Source organism: Myotis daubentonii, chromosome 8, assembly GCF_963259705.1.
Source record: "Myotis daubentonii chromosome 8, mMyoDau2.1, whole genome shotgun sequence".
Taxonomy (NCBI): Eukaryota; Metazoa; Chordata; class Mammalia; order Chiroptera; family Vespertilionidae; genus Myotis; species Myotis daubentonii.
This window is the reverse complement of record NC_081847.1, coordinates 95,318,613-95,342,874: the sequence shown is the minus strand read 5'-3', so window position 1 is coordinate 95,342,874 and position 24,262 is coordinate 95,318,613. Positions and strand designations below refer to the sequence as shown.

Genomic DNA, 24,262 nt, shown 5'->3' with positions numbered 1-24,262 from the left:
ATGGCGTCTGGTGCTGGCCAGCCCTGCCTGCAGTATGCAAATTAGCCACCATCTTTGATGGCGGTTAATTTGCATATGACACTGATTAGCCAATGGGAGGCGTATCGAAGGTACGGGTCAATTACCATGTTTGTCTATTATTAGATAGGATTGATTTCAGAGAGGAAGGGTAAGAGAGAGAGAGAGAAACATCAATGAGAGAGAATCATTGATTGGCTGCCTCCTGCACGCCCCCTACTGGGGATCAAGCCCACAACCCGGGCATGTGCCCTGACAGGGAACGGAACCATGACCTCTGGTTCATAGGTCAATGCTCACCATTGAGCCATGCCAGCTGAGCCCACACAGTGTTTTCATCTCGCTGAATCTTGTGTCCACATCTGTAAAATGCAGACAATAGCAGGACAGGGGAGCCGTGAGTGATACATGCAGAGTGCTTCGTTTCCATAGTTACCAATAAAGCGTTCCCTGGGTGACCCTGATGACTGTGAGTTTTCTTCCAGGAGACGCCGACCTTAGTGTGAACCCCCAGTAACCGATGCGCTTCACCTCCTGCCCAGGTTCCGGTGTGAATGCCGCCACCACACCTGCGGGGAGACCTGTGACCGCTGCTGTGCCGGGCACCACCAGAGGCGCTGGCAGCTGGCCACGTGGGGGCACAGCCATGAGTGTGAAGGTGAGCATGGGGGCGGATCTGGGGTGAGGCTTGCCCAACACCCTCCCATCTCTACCTGTGGACCCGCCCAACACGCACATCTCTACCTGTGGACCCACCCAACACCCCTATCTCTACCTGAGGCCTGAGCCGTGTTTTCCCTGCTTGTGAAGAGGGGGGATCCCGCCAATCTCAGGGTCACAGGTCTTTCTAGTGTAATGAGTAACTCACAAGAGTGGAGGTGTGAGGGCCCGATTCCAAATTCAGACATAAATGTGAGAATAGAAATAACAGTGGCCCAACAGGCATGGCTCAGTGGTTGAGTGTTGACCTATGAACCAGGAGATCCTGGTTCGAGTCCCAGTCAGGGCACATGCCCAGGTTGTGGACTTGATCCCCGGTGGGGGACCTGCAGGAGGCAGTCAATCAATGTATCTCATTAATATTTCTCTCTCTCCCTTCCTGTCTCTGAAATCAATAAAAATATATTTTAAAAAAGAAACACCACCAGTAATAACGTTTACTGTGATTAGGCGTTCACTCAATGCACGGATTGGGCCGAGTGCTTTAACATAAGCTGGCCTCTTTAACAGCCTAGGACACGATGCAGCCACTATTGAATTTCAATCCTCATCATTTCTTAGGATGTGATACTGGGTTGGAACCCTAACTCTTTTGAGGACCGAGGTCTGGAGAAGGTGGTGAGATTGGCGGCCTAGCAGAGAGCTGGGCGCATTGAGGGAGCAGTGGGGGTTGGGCGGTTAGGGGTACAGACTGGACTTAGTGTAAAAGTCCCTAAGATTTCCCACTGAGTGCCCCTGGGGTCCTGGAAGAGGCGGTGCTGTAGCTCACTAAGCAGCTATGCTCTGGGGGGCAGGTCATGCATAGGGGTGAGCCTCCCACAGCCATGATGTGCATTCACCTCGGGTGCCCTTTGCAGCCTGCAACTGCCACGGCCACGCCGCCGACTGCTTCTACGACCCGGACGTGGAGCGGCAGCAGGCGAGCCTGGACATCCGCGGCGTCTACGCAGGTGGAGGGGTCTGCATCAACTGTCAGGTGAGGCGCTGGGCAAGGCGAGTGGGGGTGTCACTGTAGGAAATGACATCATTAAGCTCTGCTCCCCAAAAGATGCCAAGGCCGTTCTGAGCATTGGAAGTGTTTTCTGGAATCACCTCTCCGCTCTGTGCACCACGTCCTCGTGAGCTGGCCGTCCCGTAGGGTGGAAGGGGACACAGACTGAGGCATGTTTGTCCAGGCGCCAGCGATCAGGTTCCTCACGCGATCTTGGCCTAAACGGGGAGAAGTCCTGGCTGCTCCAGCTCATGGTGTGAAGGCTCCAAAGCTGGAGGGAAAATGGGTGCTGACCTCAGTGCTGGCCCTGCATCCTCTGTTCAGACAGTTTTGAATCTAGACTCGGCAAGAAAGGGTAGCAGGATCGAGTACTGATGTCTGCCATCGACACCAAGTATGAAACGCTGACTTTTCATCTTTTCTGGAGGACAGTGGGGTTCACTGGACATTAGCCAAGAGGCGGGTCTAATGTCCCTGAGTTTGGACGTGTTGTCCCTCAGTCCTGGTGCTTTTAGAGTGATGCTTTGTCAAAGTCGCCCTCAAAGAGATCGTCTCTTCGTGAGGTGCCCATTTCTATCAGACCAGGGCCACACGGGCAGGGAGACCCACCGCTCTCCCCCACCTCCCACGCCCCACACTCCACAGCCTGTCCTGCAGGGCACTAAAGCACAAATAAACGGTGAGGCATAGGTTTGTTCAAGCCATAGGGAGGGTCTCATGCATAAGTGAGAGGTCCCGGGATCTGGTTGAGCGATGGACTCCAAGGCCCTCGGTAATGTGTATGGAATTAAATTGCGGAAATAAATTTGTTTGAAATTAAACTGTGGAAATGGAATCGTGGAAGCACTGGGGGACGGGAGGTGGGACGCTTCTCCAGTGAAGGGCCAGCCCCTCAGTGAGTCTTTAGGACACGTCGTTCCTGCTCTTCCTTCTCTCAGTCACACTACGTTTTGTACTTTGCGGTTCCAGGAAAACATCAAGATGGACTTTCATGTTTTTCAGAATGGCCCTGCGAAAGCATTTTTCTTTTGTATGTAGATTATTGAAGTCTTGTTTAGGTTCATTGCATTTTTTTCCAACTTGAATTTAAAATGCCTTTGTTTAAGTTAGGTCCTTAGCAGTTTATTTTGAAATGCATAAAGTAAGATGGACTGGTGGATGGATAGGGAACGAGAAGATGGATAATTCTGTGATAAAACAAATACAGTAAAATCTCTACATAGGGCATGCATAGGTGTTCACTGGAAAACTTTAATTTTTTATAATAAAATGGGGAAGAGCAGTGAAAGAAGGCAAGGAACAAAATATTTTTGGGGGGGGGGTTTGACTCCCTTTAATAAAATATTGATGTTCTTTTTTAGATACATTTTTATTGATTTCATAGAGAAAGGGAGAGGGAGAGAGAGATAGAAACAAAAATGATGAGAGAGAATCACTGATCGGCTGCCTGGGGGAGAGTTCCAGGTGGAGGGGACGGCAGGGGATGAGCAGGGGTGGACAGGTCAGAGGTCAGAGGCCAGGTGGTGGCCGTAGGAAGGGAAGTCAGGCTTCGCAGGAGAGTGTGGCCAGCAGCGGTCTCCATGTGCTTGAAGTTCTCAGGATTGGACATCAGCAGCGTGTGTGGGTTGGTCAGGGACTGAGCGACAGGGAGGTGGGTTTTACCTGAAGATGGAAAGCACCTCGGAAAAGGTTTGCTTAGAGGATTAGGACGGAAGGATGGTCGGAGCAGGGCCGGGTTCTGGGTGAGCGTTCCTAGCTTCTCTGGGAGGAGCCAGAGGAGGGGTGTCTGGGGGTCAGTTAACTCCTGCACGGATTCCCTTCGTGCCCAGCCCGCTCCTTGGCTTGAAAGCTGCAGTTTTCTCATTGTGTTAAGTGTCAGGGAAACGCAAACTCAGTGCCCACTCCCCGGGTGAGGCGGCTTCTCAGTGCTTCCTGTAGAAACCAGGGAGCCGCGATCTTTACGTCTCCATCGGCCTTGGTCCAGCCATGACCTTGGGCGTCCAAAGGTCACCTCTGGGTGCGGTGTGGGCCCCGTACGACACTGCGACCTGGAGGCCGGAAGCAGCAGCATCCGTCTTCTGGCGATTTGCCGTTGTCTTCCGGTCGCTTGTTGCTGTGTTTTGTGTCTTAAAACTGCGCCTTCTCTGTGGCCGGTGCTTCATCGCCCGAACTTTGTGGGAGACGGGAAAGCCCGGCTGCCCACTTTGGGGGACGTCTCCTCATTGCCTCTCCGACGGGACACGCTGGGAGCCCAGGCTGCCCCGTGTCCTGGGTCTGTTCTCAGCCACAGAGTCGAGGGGCGAACTGGCCTTGGGTGGGCACGGGGTGGGCCACAGCTGTTTCTTGTTTGCCCCAACGTGTGCGCATCTAAGTGTGAAGTCAGAGCAGTGGCCAGTGTGGTTTAGGCTCAGCGTTGAAGTGCATTCAGAGTTTCGCCCACGGGACAAGGAGTGGTAAGAACTGAAAGCCTGGAGTTAGTAAAATCGTCGGAAATGGGGAGAGGGTACAGAAAGGGCCTTGTCCTCCCCTCTGGGCTTCTGCGCAGCCTCTTTGTGGGTCCGAGCGTTATGGTTCTTTTTGACTCCCAGTCGCCTCTCCTTCTGTTACTGAAGGAGCAGCGTCCTCCCAGTTGTTTCCACTTTGGAGAGGAGGAGAGGCAGGGCTGAGCTGGGCCCCTGCTGGGGGGTCCTTGGAAACCGGTGACGCATGTTGCGTAATTAGGTTCTGTGGCAATTAAGAGGGTTGATCATGAAATAGAAAAATCCTTTAAAACGAGTTCTGTGTGGGAGGCTCCTGCCTACCTTTCCATTCATGTGACAGACGTGTTTGGGAAGCGGCTCCATGACTAAAGCGCAGGTAGCATGAGAACGGCGGGAGGAGAGGATGAGTGTGTGTGCGTTCTTCCCGACACCGAGAAGATGAAAACACACGGACTGTTTACTCCTTGGGCCAAGCGAAGGGTCATCTACTGTCCATCCTTCTTCCGAGTGACCTTTGAATTGTGGTCCTCGCTCGCTCAAAGGCCAGGTGGTTCATTAGCAAGTCCCTGTGATGGGGGAAAGCTGGGTTGTCCAGTTCATGGAACTTACCGTCGTTTCCTCTCCAAAGGGGGAAATCCACAGCCCGTGTGAGCCGGTGTCCTGTGGTAAATCTTGGAGACTCAAGGCCAAGATCAGCCCTTTTTTGTCGTGTGTTTTGTGTGCGTGACTTTGAAATTGCAAGTGCACACGACAGTCATTCCTCTGATGAGCAGTGTGAGGTCGGACCTGCCTCTGCATCTCTCTCTCTCCCCAGCACAACACGGCGGGCATAAACTGCGAGCAGTGCGCCAAGGGCTACTTCCGCCCCCACGGCGTGCCGGTGGAGGCCCCGCACGGCTGCATCCGTAAGTTGCATTTCAACCCGGTGCCTCTTGGGCGGGTGTGCTGCTCCGGGGGCGCCACAGGCTCCGTTCCCATCAGCCACTAGTCCCTTCTTTCCCTCTTTCTTCATATTGTTGCTTCACTCCTTCCTGTGTGACCACAGGCAGTTACATAACCTCTCTGAGCCTCAGGCTTCTTATATATAAAAATAGAAATGATCGTATATTCCCTAAGATGAAGTGAAATGCCCTCGAAAGCGCCTGGGAAAACACTAACCATTGGGCTATCGCATTCTGGGCCTGCAGCCAATGTCAGCGCCTCTATTTCCTCTTGTTTCAACATGTTTCTTTTTTTAAAAAAATGTTTTTATTGATTTCAGAGAGAAAGGGAGAGAAAGATAGAAACATCAATGATGAGAGAACCACTGATTGGCTGCCTCCTGCACACCCCTACTGGGAATGGAGCCCACAACCCAGGCATGGGCGCTGACGGGGAATTGAACCGTGACCTCCTGGTTCATAGTTTGATGCTCAACCGCTGAGCCACACTGGCCAGCCTTGACATGTTTCTATGATGTCCAATAGTTTTAAATTTTTTTCAGAAGCAGCATCAAGACAACATAGTAAAAATTTTACAAGAATTTAGTGATAGTCCTAATATTTAAAAGAACTTTGATTTATCAAGCGTTTGCTCTATGTAAGGTGGTGCCTAAATACTTTCACGTGTGTCTTAGTTAATAAATTTCGGGCATTGTAGGCTGATTCTCATGTTTAGATGTGGGGAAACCAAAGGGCCTGCATATTTTGGCCCAGGTGACAAAGCCAGCACCTGGCGGGTCCAGGAAGCAGTTCACACCTGTCTGGCGTCCCCGGGCTCTCCTAGCTCCACGGCCAGAAGGATGCCTCGGCCCTCCCGCTCACACCACGGCCCCCCCCCCCATCCCCTCTACTCCTCCCCCACCCCCCTCCATGGAACTGTCCATCGGGGTCCGAGTGCAGACTGTCCTGTGTGTGTGTCCCGTCGGTTCCTCTCTGTTCTTGGGCTGCCAGGGGAGGAAGATGACTCCCATCCGCGGTTGTCTCTGTGCCACCATTTCCTAGTTCCTCCTTCACATCATTCAGATTTGAAGGCATCAAAGACCACAATGTGTGAGCTCTGAGCCGTGGCTCCAGCACAGTCTTACGTGGTCAGGTGTGATCCTGCTTCCTGCCTCTTCCACACCATCCCGCGAAGCAACGTGTCCATCATTTCCTTGTGCCCAATGGGCATCAGCAAAAGGACACGGGCATCCTGGATGCAGTCACCACCTGTCAGGAACCTCAGTTTCCTTTTCTTTTCTTTCTTTTTTTTTTTGGTTAATCCTCAGCAGAGGATATTTTTCCATTGATTTTTAGAGAAGAGGAAGGGAGAGGAAAAGACAGAGAGAAACATCAATGTGAGAGAGACACATCGATTGGTTGCCTCCTGCACACACCCCAGCCAGCGCCGGGCAATCTGCAACCAGAATCGAACTCGGGACCCTACCATCCACAGGCTGATGCTCTATCCCAGTGATGGCGAACCTATGACACGCATGTCAGAGGTGACACCCGAACTCATTTTTTTTGGTTGATTTTTCTTTGTTAAATGGCATTTAAATATATAAAATAAACATCAAAAATATACATCTTTGTTTTACTGTGGTTGCAAAATCAAAAAATTTCTACGTGTGACACAGCACCAGAGTTAAGTGAGGGTTTTTCAAATGCTGACACGCCGAGCTCAGAGGTTCGCCATCACTGCTCTCTCCACTGAGCCAAGCTGACTCGGGCAGGAACCTCACCTTCCTGTCACTGTTCTAGTTTGTCACTGAGAGGCCTCCTGGGGCTGTCAGGCTCAGCGTTAAGGTCCGCAGGCACGTGCATCCTCACACACTCAGCAAAGGCCTCCAGAGGGCCAGGCTGTGGGCGGGAGGTGCTTGATGCTCATGGGACGTGTACCGAGCGGAGCGGTGACAGGGTTTTGTGTCCACGGTGAGGACCTGCGGGGCAAGGGACGCTCCCAAGGGAAGGCACCAGTGGGTCCCTCTGAAACGCTCACCCAGTCAATGTGTCGGCTGCACCAACTGCCTTCAGGGCCGCATCACTCGAATCTACCACTTGGGCTATGGGCACAATCTTGCTGTGCTGCCCACAGATGACAGATCCACGTCCAAGCATCCCACACACTGTCCACACCACACCCGTGTAAAAGGACCACGGCGTGGACGTTCACAGCTGGCTCATGGCCCAGAGAGGCTGTGCCCCGCAGGCCTGCCGGGAGCTCCAGCCCCAGCCCCCCAGCCTCTCCGATGGTGGAGGGTGCAGGCTTCCCTCTCTGTAGCGAGCTGGGCAGGGCTGCGTGCGGCACTGCGTCCCGAGAGCATCCCAGTGTGGATGCTCCTTAAGGCTCCTCTCTGAGGCCCTCGGGGCTCCGTCAGTGGGAGCCACGCATGTGGTGGAAAGGACGCACCCCCTCGAGGATGGCCGCACCCAGGACAGAGCGGGAACGTTGCTGAGAAGTACCGGGTGCGTTTGCGGTGTCCAGTGCGCGAAGGACTGACGCTCGGAACTGGTTGCTCTCAGCTTGCAGCTGCAGCCCTGAGCACGCGGACGGCTGTGAGCCGGGCTCGGGCCGCTGTGCCTGCAGGCCCAACTTCCACGGCGACCACTGCGAGGAGTGTGCCCCTGGCTACCACAACTTCCCGCTCTGCTCCCGTGAGTGCCTGCGCAAGGGCTCCCCCCTTCCCCCCCCCCCGCCCCCCACAGGCTGGGCTGTGCATTCACACCCAAGGGCACGGTGGGTGGATGAGGGAGGGAGGGAGGGGGCACAGGAATGGGGCCAGGTGGGTTGTATTTATGTGAAAGTGGTTCTAAATTTTTAAAAAAATTGATGTCAGAGAGGAAGGGAGAGGGGGAGAGAGAGAAACATCAATGATGAGAGAATCATTGATCAGCTGCCTCCTGCACACCCCCTGCTAGGGACCGAGCCTGCAACCTGGGCATGTGCCCTGACTGGGAATTAAACCGTGACCTCCTGGTTTATTGGGCGACGCTGAGCCATGCCAGCCAGGCTGAAAGTGTTTCTAAAAGTTGGAACATAAAGTGTATAAACATATGTTGTGTAGTCTTATTTACCTCCACAGTGTTAGGTTGTACTGTAGACGTTGCCGTCTCCTCAGGTCAAAAGGGTAAATGTTGGCAATTTCAGCGTAACAGTATCCACACGGGGGGCGTTCTCCGTTAACCTGAGAGGAGACTATGGCTTCCAGGTGGCCATTTGCACGTGCCATGTGTCATGTCCTGGGACCAGGAGGATGTGTTTCCACTCTCCCCACGTCCGATAGGCCACGTTATCACAGGCCCCTCACCCCCTACGGTGATCTAAGGGGACATCTAAATATTTTTTAAAATTGACTTCAGAGAAGAAGAGAGGGAGAGGGAGTTAGAAACATCAATGATGAGAATTGATCAGCTGCCTCCTGCACCCCCCCTGCTGGGGATCGAGCCCACAACCTGGGCCTGTGCCCTGACCAGGAATTGAACCGTGACCTCCTGGTTCATAGGTCGACGCTCAGCCCCTGAGCCACACCGGCTGGGCCGGGGTGATTATTAAACTAGCACTGTTGCGTGTCCTAGTCGGAAGGGCACATTATATGATCATCTTATGTTTAAAGGAACCAATTTAGGCCAGAACACAGCAGGACCACCTCAGGACTTAAGCAAGCTAGAATTTGCAATCAGTGGGTAGAGGCTGAGCAGAAATTGTATTTGCCTGTTTAGTGAAAAAAGGAATCTTGAAGTAATGCTACGGTGTAAACAAAATTTGGGGGTGGGGGAGGGGAATCTTGAAAGAAAACATTTCGAAAAGCTCGTCTCCATTAACAGTAAAGGTGTTGAAGTTTCAGGCCGTCCTCCTTAGACCGAGACTTAGCTCCGTGAGCGCAAACCATCGGTTTCTGTTCATCAGCAGAGACGCCAGACGCCTGGCCAGCTGGTCCCCATGACCAGACGCATGTTAAATCCAGGGCCTCTTGGCTTCCCCGGCTGCCCATCAGCGCGTTGGGGCTTCTTCCTCGTTCGTGCAGTTGAATATTCTACTTCCCTGTCTCCCTAATCCTTCTCTGTACTTTTTAATAAAATATCTTTCTAGGAATTCCTGTTTTCCCTGTTTCTGCTCCAAGTCCAGAAGACCCAGTAGCTGGAGACATAAAAGGTAACGATGTAACGGCCACGAGAATGCGACGCCCCCTCCTCTTTCTCTACTTCCTGCGCCAAGTTGGGGGCGTGGCAGGTGCCTTGAGGCGGGTCCCAGGGGAGCTCTCCTGGTGGTTCCTTTTCTTGTGTGAAATAAGAATCCAGGTCCCAGGCAGAGTGAGGGTGGGAGGAGGCCTTGGGGTTGGGGCGGGAGAAGGATGAAGGACCCGTCCTAGCACAGGGGGGAGGGGGCGGGCATGGGGAGTGTCCCAGGATTGGGGCAGCACCCAGGGCTCACCGGGGTCAGGTGCAGCGCGATCCAGTCCACGTCCTATGCTGTTTCCTGCTTCCGCCCTCCCTCTACCTCTGGTCATTGGGGCACCACGTGTCATGTGGAGCCTTGTCTTACGTTTCCGTCAGACACGGTCGCCGGGGACATCAGCTCTGCCTGACTCGTTTCTAACCCAGGACCGACCCCAGTCTCGGCCCACAGTGGGTCTGAGCAAGTGCTTCCTCGAATGTTGTTATTGCTGGGATGGGACTGGCCTTGAGCTTTGATTACAAGGCATCTCCCCTGTCCGGTCTCAGGCATGGTTCAGGTCTCCCCTTTGTCCTTCAATCCCCTTTCCTCCCGGAGGAGCAGGCGGGCGTCTGGGAAAGAAGTTTAACTGACCTTGAAGGGAAGTGCGGAGTCTGTTCCGGAATCCCAGGGAAGCCTCGGAAGGCAGCCTGAGGGCGACGATACCTGGTGCAGGTGGCTGGCTCTGGGAAGTGAGGGCCGGTGCCGTTCACCGTGCATTTTAAAGACGCCGGTCTGGGGCCCAGCCTGGCAGGGAACGAGAGAAGCACAAACATCTCCCCAGCCAAGGACATGCTGGGCTGGGTAGCACCGCTCCCTCCAGCCCTGAGGATGTCACTCCTTATGGCCCACGGATGTGTCCATGGCTTCTAACAGTGGTTCTCACACAGGGTGAGCTGCGGAACCCGTGCTTTTCCAAGATACAAATCCCTGTGTGTCACCCCGATCTCTTTTTTCTTCAATCCTCATCTGAGGATATTTTTCCCATTGATTTTTAGAGGGAGTGGAAGAGAAGAAAGAGGGAGACAGAGATGGGAGGAAGGAAGGAGGGGGAGAGAAAGATGGAAGGGAAGGGGAGGAGGGGGAGAGAGAGAGAAACATCAATTGGTTGCCTCCCGCACACGCCCCTACCAGGGCTGGGATCAAACTTGCAACCGAGGTAGGTGCCCTTGACCGGGAATCAAACCCAGGACCAAAGTGTCCGTGGGCCGATGCTCTAATCACTCAGCCAAACCAGCCAGGGCTCACCCCAGATCTTAATCTAGATTTCCAGGGGCGAAGCCCAGGCTGTTGGTTTGAGCAAGTTTCCGGATGATTCTGATGCATGCCTCTTCCTCTCGTTAGTAAAGCTCCCACTCGGCGTTGGCCGGCTTTCCCGTAAAGAGGCCGGCAGGGAATAGTCCAGCTCTGCAGGCGACGGCGCAGCACTCAGCCCGGCTGCTGTCGGAGCAGCAGTGGACAGCGCGTCCATGCGTGAACCTGGCGGTGCTCCCATGGGACACGGGTGGGCCTGGCACCCAGGCCAAGGTCACAGACCGGGGTGATCGCAGAGTCCCACGGGCACCACTGCCCTGGAAAACCCACTCGCTCAGTCTCAGACAGGAGCGCTGGAGCAGAAGGACAGAACTGTCGCAGACCAGAGCGTTTGCGGGTTTTCACTGTATTCATGACCTCGAATATTGTTAGGGTTTTCCAGGTCCAACTGCTCAGTTGTACCCACTGAAGGTTGGCTTTAGGAAGTCAGTGTAAATAGACACACCTTCAGGGGCTGCTGTCGGACACGGCAGGGGGTCCAACACCCACTCCGGGGGGCACAGCCTCCATTACACTCTTCCCCCAACTTCAAAGGCAGAGCAGTGAAAAGCAGGATCGACAGCTGCAGAGGGACAGGGGTGGGGGGTTCTGGTGGAGACTGACACCCCAGGTGGTTCTGCAGAGCAGCCCACGTGGCCCGAAGGCGGGCTGTCCCGTGGTTTGGACAAACACCGTGAGAAGGTTCGAGTGCCCAGTCCCTTTGCTAGGAGCTCCTTGCAGTGCCCAGGTTTCGAGGTCAGTGGGGATGGGGCTGAGGGTGAGCCCCTGAGGTTGGGGAGCAGCCTGGGTGGGCTGTGCTGGCCGCGTCCCTGCCGGGCTGGGCATCTCATCGGCCGCAGGGTGGGGCAGTCGCTGTTGCCAGGGAGATCGGCCAGATCAGGAGGACGAGAGGGACCTGTGAATTCTGATATCTCGGTTTTGAAGCTCCGAATAGATGCCAATGGAATAGAGTTTGAGGAACGGTGTTTATGGAAAAGAACTCCAGTCTCACATACTTAGCGTGCTCTTCATTCATATACTTAGCATGTTCTGCATTCATATACTTAGTGTGCTCTACATTCATATACTTAGCGTGCTCTACATTCATATACTTAGCGTGCTCTTCATTCATATACTTAGCATGTTCTGCATTCATATACTTAGCGTGTTCTGCATTCATATACTTAACATGTTTTTCATTCATATACTTAGAGTGTCCTTCATTCATATACTTAGTGTGTTCTCCATTCATCGCACTCTGACTGGCGCCCACTGTGTACCAGGCACGGACAAGGCCCGTGTGCAGCCCCCTCAAGGTTCTCATCTGATGGGAACCTGTTAGATCGAAGTTTGACTGTGTAAAGCTCAGATTTGGGGTAGGGGGCAGGGGAGGAGTGTCCTCACAGGATTAGACATGACAAGAGTCTAAAAGGTGTTTTGCAAACGGCTGCCCCCCCTGCCCCCAGATGCTTCTTAGTGCACCTCTAAGTTTGCCTGAATATTTATTTTCTTTCCCTTAAAGATGTGGTCTCTGGGGTTAAGGATGTCGATAAGCCATGGATAACTCATCATCTGTTTTCCCGATAGAAACCCGAGGGAGGGAGGGACTGGCAGAGGGAAGGAGGAGGGAGACCCCCAAAGCCTCTTCTCCTCCCCAGGCTGTGACTGTGACTTCGAAGGAGTGCTCCCCGAAATCTGTGATGCCCATGGGAGGTGCCTGTGCCGCCCGGGGGTCGAGGGCGTCCGATGTGCCGCCTGCCGCCAGGGTTTCTACTCGTTCCCCATCTGCCAAGGTGAGTGGCCACGACCCAGGGATGTCAGTCCCCCCATAAATCATCTCCTCGAAGGGAAGGCAGAGGCTGTTTCGGCAGAGCCCTGTGGCCTGCGCTTATTACACAGGAACTTCATACTCACACGTCAGCCGTGTCAGCATCGTCCTCATGCGAAAGGGAAAGACTGTTGCCCAGAAGCACAGTGAGAAAAGGGGAAAGTCAGTGGCAACCTTTTGAGATTAAAGTAAGTAATTTGCCTGACCGGTGTGGCTCAGTGGTGAGCGTTGACCTATGAACCAGGAGGTCAGGGTTCCATTCCCTGTCAGGGCACATGCCTGGGTTGTAGGCTTGATCCCCAGTGTGGGGTGTGCAGGAGGCAGCCAATCAGTGATTCTCTCTCATCATTGATGTTTCTCTCTCTCCCTTTCTCTCTGAAATCCATTAAAAAATATTTAAAAAATAATTTAAAAATAGATGTGATCATTGTCCTTGGAATAATAACTCATGACTATGAATTTATAACGACATTTACATGAACAAATGACCAATGAAAATGACCGTGGCTTTTAAAAATATTGAGTTTATCTGTATTTTCCAAGAGCAGATTTTTAAAAAAATATACATTTTATTGATTTTTTACAGAGAGGAAGGGAGAGGGATAGAAAGTTAGAAACATGGATGAGAGAGAAACATCGATCAGCTGCCTCCTGCATACCTCCTACTGGGGATGTGCCCGCAACCGAGGTACATGCCCTTGACCGGAATCGAACCTGGGACCTTTCAGTCCGCAGGCCGACGCTCTATCCACTGAGCCAAACCGGTCAGGGCTAAGAGCAGATTTTTAACGAAATCACAGTATAATCTCTGCATCAGTAAATTCCTGACTTACATACGTACGTGTGAGGGCTGCCCTCGCCCTGGCCTCGCCGCCTCTCTCTGTTCCGTCCTCCCTCCTCCTCTGGAGGTCAGGCCCCTGCGTGCGGGCAGCTGCCGAGAAGGGGGCCTCTGAGCAGAGTTGAGGAGCTGCCAGGTGGGAGGGAGCAGACAGGGCGTCCCGGAGAGGGGGCAGCATCCACCACCCACCACCTCCTCCCGCCCACGTGTGTGTCCAGAACCTGCCCTGGGAGAGGAGGGGGAGGGAGAGAGAGACATGACGTGAGGGAGAAACATCGATTGGCCGCCTCCCACTCGCACCCGACAGGGAATCAAACCCGAGACCCTTCGGTGCTGAGGCCGGCGCTCCAGCCACGGAGCCACCCCCACAGGGCTTTGTGACCTTTCAGAGTTTCCTCCCTGGAGGGCGGCTCTGAGGCCAGTGGCTGGAGCTCAGACGCACCGAGACCTGAACCGGCCGAGCGTCAAGGTCCGACCCATCTTCCAATGTATTGTCTTCCTGAGGTGGAGTCGCCTGCTGGGTCTGTTGAATTTCAGAACCAAACCCACGGGACCCCCAAACGCCACCTCGGGGGGTTCAGGGTGCTCCAGCCGGGACGTGTGCCCAGGGCACTGCTCTCTGCTTTAAGATGGTAGAGTCCTTCCAGGAAAGGAGTTGAAACCCTCAGTTGTTCTGCCAACTGCAGTCCTGCACTCGTGGTTTGTTCTAATGTAATTTATTCCAGACTTCGCGTAGTGCAATGCGTCGCTTTCTCACTTTAATTTCCACTCCCTCGCGACTCCCCACTTGCTTATAGGTGTGCGTTAGCTTGAGGCTGTGTTGGAGGCTGTCTGTGTGTTCATAATCGTAATTGCGTGGCTGTCTGGTCCAGCTCCTTATCGGCCAGCACAGAACACAACCGGGTTCTCGGCTAACCAGGTCATTCGGGGGTGACGCTGCCTTTTCCCCCTCCCATGTCCCCCCATCTTTACCTCCTTCCCACTCCTCATCCTGCCTTCCTCTCCTTAAAAAATACATATATATATATATATATATATATATATATATATATATTTTTTTTTTAATTGATTTCAGAGAAAAAGGAAGAAGTAGAAAGAGATAGAAACGTCAGTGATGAGAGAGAATCATGGGTCAGCTGCCTCCTGCACACCCTACACTGGGGATTGAGCCCACAACCTGGGCATGTGCCCTGACTGTGAATCGAACCCAGAACCTCCTGGTTCCTAGGTTGATGCTCACCCACTGAGCCACACGGCCGGGCATCCTTTTTCTTTGTTTTTCTCGTCCTCCTCATCCTTTTGCCGGTACAATTTGCTAGAACCGAAGCTCGGAGGGTGGAATTGTGGGCCAAGTGCAGCTGCCCCCAAACCTCAGCCACATCGACCTGACCCTGGGCCCAGAACGGTCCCCGTTGGAGGTGGCTGTGGCCTTTGGGTGTGGGGACAGGTCTTTTCTCAGAAAACTCCTATAAATACGCTGCAGCCCAAGGGTAACCTGTCACCACAGTCCCGCAAGTCGGATGCACTCGTGTAGAGAAGAGGCCAGATGCTCCAGCCGATGGCGATGGGGCGGAGGGAAGGGTCTGGCTGGGACTCCTGGGAGGTGAACAGGACCCTGAGGCCTGGGCAGGGGTAGGGGGGAGTCTGAGCCAAATCTGTGCTGTGACGCCGTGAACTGGCCCCTTTGTAAGGCGGCTCTGCTGGGGGAGCCTGAGGTGGGGGGTTGAAGGAGCCTCTCGGGGTTCTCTGTAGATTGAATCCACCCGGAGCCCGAGAGGGGGCTGGGCGAGTATCATGGACGGACTGTGGCTTTGCTGAGGGAGGCGCCCCCTGCTTTTCCAACAGAAGGACACACCCCAGAACCAGGGCCATAGGGCACCCCTGGGACAGTCAGGATGTTCACCTCGTCATGTACGTCCTCTCAGAGGGAGAGGGGGTGGTGTTACGGCAACCCTGGCTCCTGCAGCGCGGCAGGTTCAGCAAGAGGAGGCGCATCGGCTGGCGGTGGGAGGACGTCCTCGTTAAATGCAAGGTTTACAAGGTTCCCCTCGGCCTGTCCTGGGGCCAGGCCTATGCCTGGTGCTGGGAGACACTGGGGCCAGCAGACAAGCTGTCACCTTAGACGTTTGATCGTTCGTTTTAAATCCTCTTTGGGAGTAAACATGCCCTAAAGCAGAAACAGTGAGCAGATGAGAAGTAAAACTGCAGACGCGTCCAAGGACCTGGACTGGAACAAAGCGCATTAAATAGTTGTGCGCCTCATGGTGCTTCCCGGAGTGAGAACAGGGCTGCCAGCACTGGGGTGGTGGGGGCTTGGCGGTCTTCAGTGGCCGCTGGATTGAGACGAGGGGGAGGTGCCAGGTTGAGCAGCTCACAGTTTAAGCTGCGGCTGCGGCTGGCTGGCTCGCGGGAAGCCTGTGTCTTTGTTTCCCGCTCTGGAGTGTAGCTGCACCTCCCCAGCTCCCTGGCCGGCCCCTGAGGCCCTGGGGCCAGCGTGGGTGTTGCCCGCATATTCCGGCCAGAGCTGCCTGCCCTGAGCCGGGTTCCTCTTGCTCTGTTCGGGGCAGAAACTGCAGACAGAGCCGTGTTCGTCAGCTTCTCAAGAAAAACAACCAGCCTGACCGGCAGGGCTCAGTGGCTGAGCCTCAACCTATGAACCAGGAGGTCGCGGCTCCATTCCCAGTCGGCACAGGCCCGGGTTGCGGGCTCCATCCCGGTGTGGGGCTCATGCAGGAGGCAGTGATCCATGATTCTCTCCCATGGATGTTTCTTATCTCTCTCTCCCTCTCCCTTCCTCTCTGAGATCAATAAAAATATATATATTTTTAAAAACCCAAACAATAGAGCCAGCAGGATGTGTGTGTGTGTGTGTGCGTGTGTATGTGTGTGAGTGTGTATGAGTGTATATGTGTGAGTATATGTGTGGATATGTGTGTGTGCATGTGTGTACGTGTGTGCATGTGCATGTGTGTACGTGTGAGTGTGTATGTGAGTGTGTGTGTGTGCGTGTGTGAGTGTGAGTGCATGTGTATATGTGTGCATGTGTGTGTATGAGTGTGAGTGTATATGTGTGAGTATATGTGTGTGAGTGTGTGTATGAGTGAGTGTGTGTATGTGAGTGTGTGCGTGTGTGCGTGTATGTGCATGTGTGTGCATACAGAGAGAGTTATTTTAAGGAATTAGCTCACGTGATCGTGGGGGCTGGCAAGTCCAAAATCCGCAGGGCAGGCCTGCGGCCGGCGAGACAGGGGAGCGGTAATGTGGCCGCTTGAGTCCCGAGGCGATTTGGAGGAAAAATGCCTTCTTCCTTTGGGACCTCAATCTTTTCTCCTAACGCCTTCCCCTGATTGGATGAGGCCCACCCACACAGTGGAGGGCAACCTGCATTTCCCAAGCCCTGGTCACGACCAGCCCATCTTGCCGGATGTGAAATTAACAAAAACAAAACCCAGGAGCGTTGGCTGAGTGCTCACATCAGACAGGCCTCGCCCAGCTCTTCACGTGTGATCTGACTGCATGCTGGCAGCAGTCGAGTCCCGCGGACACTGGTCTTGCCCCCGCCCAGGAGGGAAGCGGGGGCTCTGGGCATCTGGCCACATTGCAGGTTCCAGCCTAACAGGAGGCGAAGCTGGACTGGCACTGGGTCTCCCGGGCCCCACCCCGTGGGTTACCCAGGTCCTGCCCCTGCTGGGGTCTGACTGGCGTCTCTCCCGCAGCCTGCCAGTGCTCCGCCCTCGGCTCCTACCCGACGCCCTGCAGCCCAGCGACGGGCCAGTGTGCGTGCCGCCCGGGGATCGCAGGACGGCGCTGTGACCGGTGTCTCTCGGGCGCCCCTGACTTCCCCCACTGCTCAGGTAAGGGGGCGCCAGAACCGTGGGGGGCCCTGTGCTGCCACTCACAGAGCAGCCTGCAGACCCTCACGGCTCACAGCTGTGTGAGACCCACATCTGCCTGCTTCCTCCCCGATTCAGGTCCATTGAAAATGCCTGCGCAGTTTCAGACTTGCATTCTCTAAGGACTCAAAACGGGTTTAATCCTAAAATTTAAAAAAATCCCATGTGCTATACATTTGTGTTTATTTATTTTTATTTTTGTTAATCCTCACCTGAGGATATTTTTCCATTGCTTTTTAGAGAGAGTGGAAGAGAGGGGGAGAGACACAGAGAAACATCAATTGGTTGCCTCCAGCACGCACCCCAACCAAGTCTGCAACCAAGGTACGTGCCCTTGACTGGAATCGAGCCTGGGACCCTTCAGTCGGCAGGCCAGTGCTCTAGCCACTGAGCCACACTGTCCAGGCTAAATGTGTGTTTCTTGATTCGCATGTAAACTCCCTGGGTGGTGAAGATGGCCCTGAGCCAGGCCCAGTCTCTCCCCCCTCCCAGGCATCCGAGCCTCTCTTGGATCCCCCCAGGGTGTCCAGCAGGTCCCCTGTGGGCAGCTGAGCGGGGCCTTCGCTGGGGTTCTGCCCACTCCAGCCTCGGGGGACCGTGTCATCACACCTCAGCACAGGTGTGAGGGGCAGGGATAGGGGCTGGACCAGAGCTTCTGTGGTTTGGAAAGAGTGAGACGGAGGAAAAGTCGTCATGAGTTGGTGCTCATCCTCGATGGCCGTGAGGGAGAGTCTGTGTGCTCCGTGGCCGTGAGATGCCTGCGGAATCTCGGTGCTCCAGGTGCTGCAGCCTCCAGGGCAGGTGGCTCTGACCGAGGCTTCGGGGACCCCCTCTCCGTGGAAAAGAGGTGTTTGTGAAAGGCCGAGTCAGACTTCCCAGGGAGGACGTGGTTCTCACCCGCCCGCGTGGCTCAGGGGCTGAGCGTCGACCTATGAACCAGGAGGTCATGGTTCAATTCCTGGTCAGGGCACATGCCCGGGCTGTGGGCTCGATCCCCAGTGTGTGGTGTGCAGGAGGCGGCCGATCCATGGTTCTCTGTCACTGATGTTCCTATCCCTCTCCCATCCTCTCTGAATTCAATAAAAACATATTTTTAACAAGAGAGAAGGTGGTGTTCTCAGGCCCTCGGCTCCTGGTGGCGCTTGGAGCCTCACATTCTGAGCCATCGAAGACAGGGCCACGGCTCCGACTGGACCCAGAGCCTCGCTCACCAGAACCCTCGGACCCCAGGGTTTTTGTGGATGGAAATTGTAGCCGCAGTCGGCAGGCATGGCTTGCCTCAGAGAAGGCCTGAAGGGCCTGTGTGCCAGGCTGTCTGGGGCTGGCCGCTCACCTCCACAGGGTCCGGGGGGAAGGGGGTTGTGGGAAGTGCTGAGGCAGCGGGCAGTGGGGCTGGGCAGTGTGGGCAGGAGCCAATAAGGAGAACCTCAAGGGCGGGAAGACTGTTGACCTTACAGGGGAAGGCGAGGGAGCCTGGAGAGAAAAGGAGATGGAGATGGAGATGGAGATGGAGATGGAGAGATAGATAGATGATAGATAATCTAAGGAACAGCTTGTAAGAAAACAAAATGCTATGGATTTCATTAAACTGTTAGACAAGCACGGCTCAGAGCGGCTCGCCCAGCCCTCCATCCTAAAGCGTACAAGAGTAACACTGAGATTGCAAGGTCCCTACTTCCTGGAGCGGTCGTATTGGGCTTGTGGTCCTGCGTTGACTAAGGCATCAAAACAAGATAATTCTAGAAACGCTGTAGGACACACGAGGGACCAGGGACTGTGACTTTTAGGGACCTGAGTCTTGGTTAACAAAAAAATGTACTTACAAATTCTGGAACTTTGTAATTGGACGGTTAAAAAAATCCCTTGGTACAATATCGCCCTCTTCTGGGAAATCCTAAAGATGCTCAGAATTCTAGTGCCGCTCCCCCCAGTCTCCTGCATCTTCAGTTAGAAGTGAACTTTTATACATTTTGGATATTAACCCCTTATCAGATGTACCATTGGCGAATATCTCCTCCTATTCAGTAGGTTGTCTTTTCATATTGTTTTTTTTAATATCTTTTTTTAATATATTTTATTGATTTTTTACAGAGAGGAAGGGAGAAAGATAGAGAGTTAGAAACATCGATGAGAGAGAAACTTCGATCAGCTGCCTCCTGCACACCTCCTACTGGGTATATGCCCGCAACCAAGGTACATGCCCTTGACCGGAATCGAACCTGGGACCCTTGAGTCTGCAGGCCGACACTCTATCCACTGAGCCAAACCAGTTAGGGCATTTTCATATTGTTGATGGTTGTCTTTGCTGTGCAAAAACTTTTTAGTTTGATGAAGTCCCATTTATTTATTTTTTCCTTTTGTTTCCCTCAACTGAGGAGATATATCAGAAAAAAATATTGCTAAGAGAAATATCTGAGATTTTACTGCCTATGTTTTCTTCTAGGGTTTTATGGTTTCGAGTCTCACATTTAAACCTTTTGTTCATTTTGAACTTACTCTTGTATATAGTCTAAGTTGGTCTAGTTTCATTGTATTTTTTTGCATGTGTCTGTCCAGTCTCCCCAGCACCATTCATTGAATAGACTGTCTTAACCCCATTGTATGTTCTTGCCTCCGTTATCAAAATTAATTGACCATAGAGGTGTGGGTTTATTTCTGGGCTCTTCATTCTGTTCATTGATTTCTATGTCTGCTGTTATGCCAGTTCTGTGGCCTTGAAATGTAGTTTGATATCAGGTAGCTGAATGCCTTCAGCTTCGTTGTCCTTTATCATGATTGTGGTGTCTGTGGGGGTCTTCTGTGCCCTATGTCCATTGCAGTGTGATTTACAATCGCCAAGATACGGAAGCAATCCAGATGCCCATCAACAGACAAGTGGTAAAAAGCTGTGGTGCAAATATGCCATGGAATGAGAAGAACGAAGTCTTAACCGTTTGCAACAGCGTGGGTGGGCCTAGAGGGTTTTATGGGAAGTGAAATAAGTCAGTCAGAGAAAGACAAATACCATATGATTTCACTTATAGGTGGAATCTAAAGAATAAAATAAGTAAAACAGAAAGAGACGCACAGATACAGAGAACTGACTGATGGTGGCCAGGGGCTGGGGTGGGAGAACTGGGTGAAGAAGGTGAAGGGATGGAGAAGTACAGATTGGTCGTTACAGACAGTCACAGGTGTGAAGCACGGCCTCGGGAATGTAGTCAGTAATATTGTAATCGCCATGTATGAGGCCAGGGGGTGCTGGAAATACCAGGGCATCACTTTGTAAAGTATAGGATTATCTAACCACTATGCTGAATATCTGAAACTAACACAAATAATGTTGAATGTAAACTGTAACGGAAAAAAATGGGGGGAAAAAAGAACTCAGTTGTGAGCAGATACGAGCGTTGTTCGTTGGCAAAGGGGTGGTTTGGGAATTAAGACCATAAGGCTATTTGGAGGCCTTTTTCTGAATTCCATGCAGTGTCCTTGCCACCCACATGTCAAAAAGTACAAATGTAGACGAACTGTTTCTATTTTTTATATATTTGTATTGATTTCAGAGAGGAAGTGAGAGGGAGAGAGAGAAACATCAATGATGAGAGAGAATCATTGATCAGGAGCCTCCTGCACGCCCCACACTGGGGATGGAGCCCACAACCCGGGCATGTGCCCCGACTGGGAATCGAACCCTGACCTCCTGGTTCATAGGTCTACGGTCAACCACTGAGCCACACTGCTGGGCTAGGTGAACCTTTTTTAAAAACAAGTAAAACTTTTGAAACTCAAAACATCAAAACAAGGAGACAACCAAATAAACACTGAACCCCAGATGCTGACCACATCTCTGAACCTACACAGGCCCTAGCATTCCCTGCGACCTGGCCGGCACCCTAGATGCCAGTTTGGTGAGTGGACAGTCATAAATGGATGCGGTTCTAACTGTCATTCTGGGGCTGTTGGGAGTTTCCTGAAATTAAAAGTAAATTAAAATAAGGCTGGAGGCCAAATTGCTTATCAAGGTCACTGCTCATTTTCTAGATGCAAATGTGATATTGTGAGTTCTTTTCAAAAACAAAAGAACGGTTCTTTTTTTTTTTTATTGCTTAAAGTATTACAAAGGGTATTACATATGTATCCATTTTATCCCCCCGCCCTAGACAGTCCCCTAGCCTCCCCTATCCCCCAGTGTCTTATGTCCATTGGTTATGCTTATATGCATGCATACAAGTCCTTTAGTTGATCTCTTACCCCCTACCTCCTGCCCCCCAACCCTCCCCGGCCTTCCCGCTGCAGTTTGACAATCTGTTTGAGGCAGCTCTGCCTCTGTATCTATTATTGTTCAAAAGTTTATAATGGTCTCTATTGTCCATGAATGAGTGAGATCATGTGGTATTTTTCCTTTATTGACTGGCTTATTTCCCTTAGCATAATGCTCTCCAGTTCCATCCATGACGTTGCAAATGGTAAGAGTTCCTTCCTTTTTACAGCAGCATAGTATTCCATCGTGTAGATGTACCACAGTTTTCTAATCCATTCATCTACTGATGGGCACTTAGGCTGTTTCCAGATCTTAGCTATGGTGAATTGTGCTGCTATGAACATAGGGGTGCATATATCCTTTCTGATTGGTGTTTCTGGTTTCTTGGGATATATTCCTAGAAGTGGGATCACAGGGTCAAATGGGAGTTCCATTTTCAGTTTTTTAAGGAAACTCCATACTGTCTTCCATAGTGGCTGCACCAGTCTGCATTCCCACCAGCAGTGCACAAGTGTTCCTTTTTCTCCACATCCTCTCCAGCACTTGTCGTTTGTTGATTTGTTGATGATAGCCAGTCTGACAGGTGTAAGATGGTACCTCATTGTTGTTTTGATTTGCATCTCTCGGATGATTAGTGACTTTGAGCATGTTTTCATATGTCTCTTGGCTTTCTGGATGTCCTCTTTTGAAAGGTGTCTATTTAGGTCCTTTGCCCATTTTTTGATTGGATTGTTTATCTTTCTTTTGTTAAGTTGTATGAGTTCCCTATAAATTTTGGAGATTAGGCCCTTATCAGATATGTCATTGGCAAATATGTTTTCCCACACAGTGGGTTTTCTCATTGTTTTGTTGATGGTTTCTTTTGCTGTGCAGAAGCTTTTTATTTTGATGTAGTCCCATTTGTTCATTTTTTCTTTAGTTTCAAGTGCCCTAGGAGCTGTATCAGTGAAGAAATTGCTTCGGCATATGTCTGAGATTTTGTTGCCTTTGGATTCTTCTAGAATTTTTATGGTTTCCCGTCGTACATTTAAGTCATTTATCCATTTTGAGTTTATTTTTGTGTATGGTGTAAGTTGGTGGTCTAGTTTCATTTTCTTGCATATATCTGTCCAATTTTCCCAGCACCATTTATTGAAGAGACTATCTTGGCTCCATTGTATGTTCTTGCCTCCTTTGTCAAATATTAATTGAGCATATTGGTTCAGGCCGATTTCTGGGCTCTCTATTCTATTCCATTGATCTATATGCCTATTCTTGTGCCAGTACCAGGCAGTTTTGAGAACAGTGGCTTTGTAATACAACTTGATATCTGTATTGAGATCCCACCTACTTTGTTCTTTTTCAGGATTGCTGCAGCTATTCGGGGTCTTTTTTTATTCCAGATGAATTTTTGGAGAGTTCGTTCTAGATCTCTGAAGTATGCCGTTGGTATTTTAATGGGAAGTGCGTTGAATTTATAGATTGCTTTGGGTAGTATGGACATTTTAATGATGTTGATTCTACCAATCCATGAACACGGTATGTTCTTCCATCTGTTTATGTCTTCCTCTATATCTTTTTTCAACGTCCTGTAGTTTTCTGAGTAGAGGTCTTTTACCTCTTTAGTTAAGTTTATTCCTAGGTAGCTTAATTTTTTTGGTGTAATGGTAAACGGGATTGTTTTTATAATCTCTCTTTCTGAAAGTTCACTATTGGTGTATAGAAATGCCTCAGATTTCTTGGGGTTAATTTTGTATCCTGCTACATTGCCAAATTCATGTATTAAGTCTAGTAGCTTTTGGATGGAATCTCTAGGGTTTTGTATGTATAATATCATGTCGTCTGCAAATAAGGACAGTTTTACTTCCTCTTTTCCAATTTGGATGCCTTTTATTTCTTCTTCTTGCCGAATTGCAATGGCTAACACTTCCAGTACTATGTTGAACAGGAGTGGTGAGAGGGGGCACCCCTGTCTTGTTCCTGAAGAACAGGGTTCGTTTAAGCTGTGAACCCTGGAGCCCTCGATTTCAACCGTTATTGTTCGCTTTTCTAAGGGCATTGCCACCCCAGAGGCCTGGAAGCATGTAATTAAAATTAAGGAAACCAAAGGCTAATTTCACATTAAATAAAACTGTCCGTGTATAAAGTAAGTGTAACTTATTTGATACTAGAGGCCCGATGCATGAAATTCGTGCAAGAGTAAGCCTTCCTTCCCCCGGCTGCCGGCACCGGCTTCCCTCCCGCACCCGGGACCCAGGCTTCCCGCAGCCCTGGCTTTGTCCAGAAGGTCGCCTGGAGGACGTCCAGCCTAATTAGCATATTTCACTTTTATTGTTATAGGTTACTCCAAGACAGCCCTGCGATACTCTGTTTTCCCAGCACTTTAGGGATTGCTGTCCGCTTAGCCTGGGAGCTCGGGACAGAGGTCTGCCTCCTTCCTGTGAATTGTGATGGGGTCTAAGCAGGCATGCTTATTACAGAACTGACTAAGTTTGCTTATTACAAAACTTTCAGAGAAACATAATTTTCTACTGATTCTCGCGTGTTAAGTATTCAGATACTTTTCCCTTTAAATTTGTAGTCCAGCTGTCCCAGAATCAGCAATGGCAGCGTTATAAATCGCAGTGATTTTTAAATTTTTCTGTTTTCCAGTTTTGTTTTAACCAGAACTATGGCTTATGGGAATAACAAATAAGGAATAAGAGAAATGAGGCAGACTTGACTTCAGCCCCGTGCCTTTATTCCCCTGAATACACTTCAGTTCCTTTTCACGGTCAAAATGCGTTACTGTGACAAGTTCTGTT

General features: G+C 51.4%; 1 protein-coding gene across 3 annotated transcripts in view; it reads left to right on the top strand.

The window, feature by feature from the left end:
- The window catches only part of LAMA3 (laminin subunit alpha 3), a 139,025-nt gene that overhangs the window by 24,371 nt on the left and 90,392 nt on the right, over positions 1–24,262 (top strand). For all 3 annotated transcript variants that reach the window (XR_009454219.1, XM_059707464.1, XM_059707465.1), the window contains exons 7-13: positions 561–676; positions 1,596–1,714; positions 5,024–5,114; positions 7,695–7,826; positions 9,262–9,324; positions 12,336–12,470; positions 17,060–17,197. Coding sequence is in view for 2 of the 3 variants with exons in the window: in XM_059707464.1 (XP_059563447.1) it covers positions 561–676; positions 1,596–1,714; positions 5,024–5,114; positions 7,695–7,826; positions 9,262–9,324; positions 12,336–12,470; positions 17,060–17,197 (794 nt within the window). In the remaining variant the exon portion in view is untranslated. The remainder of the gene's footprint in view (positions 1–560; positions 677–1,595; positions 1,715–5,023; positions 5,115–7,694; positions 7,827–9,261; positions 9,325–12,335; positions 12,471–17,059; positions 17,198–24,262) is intronic.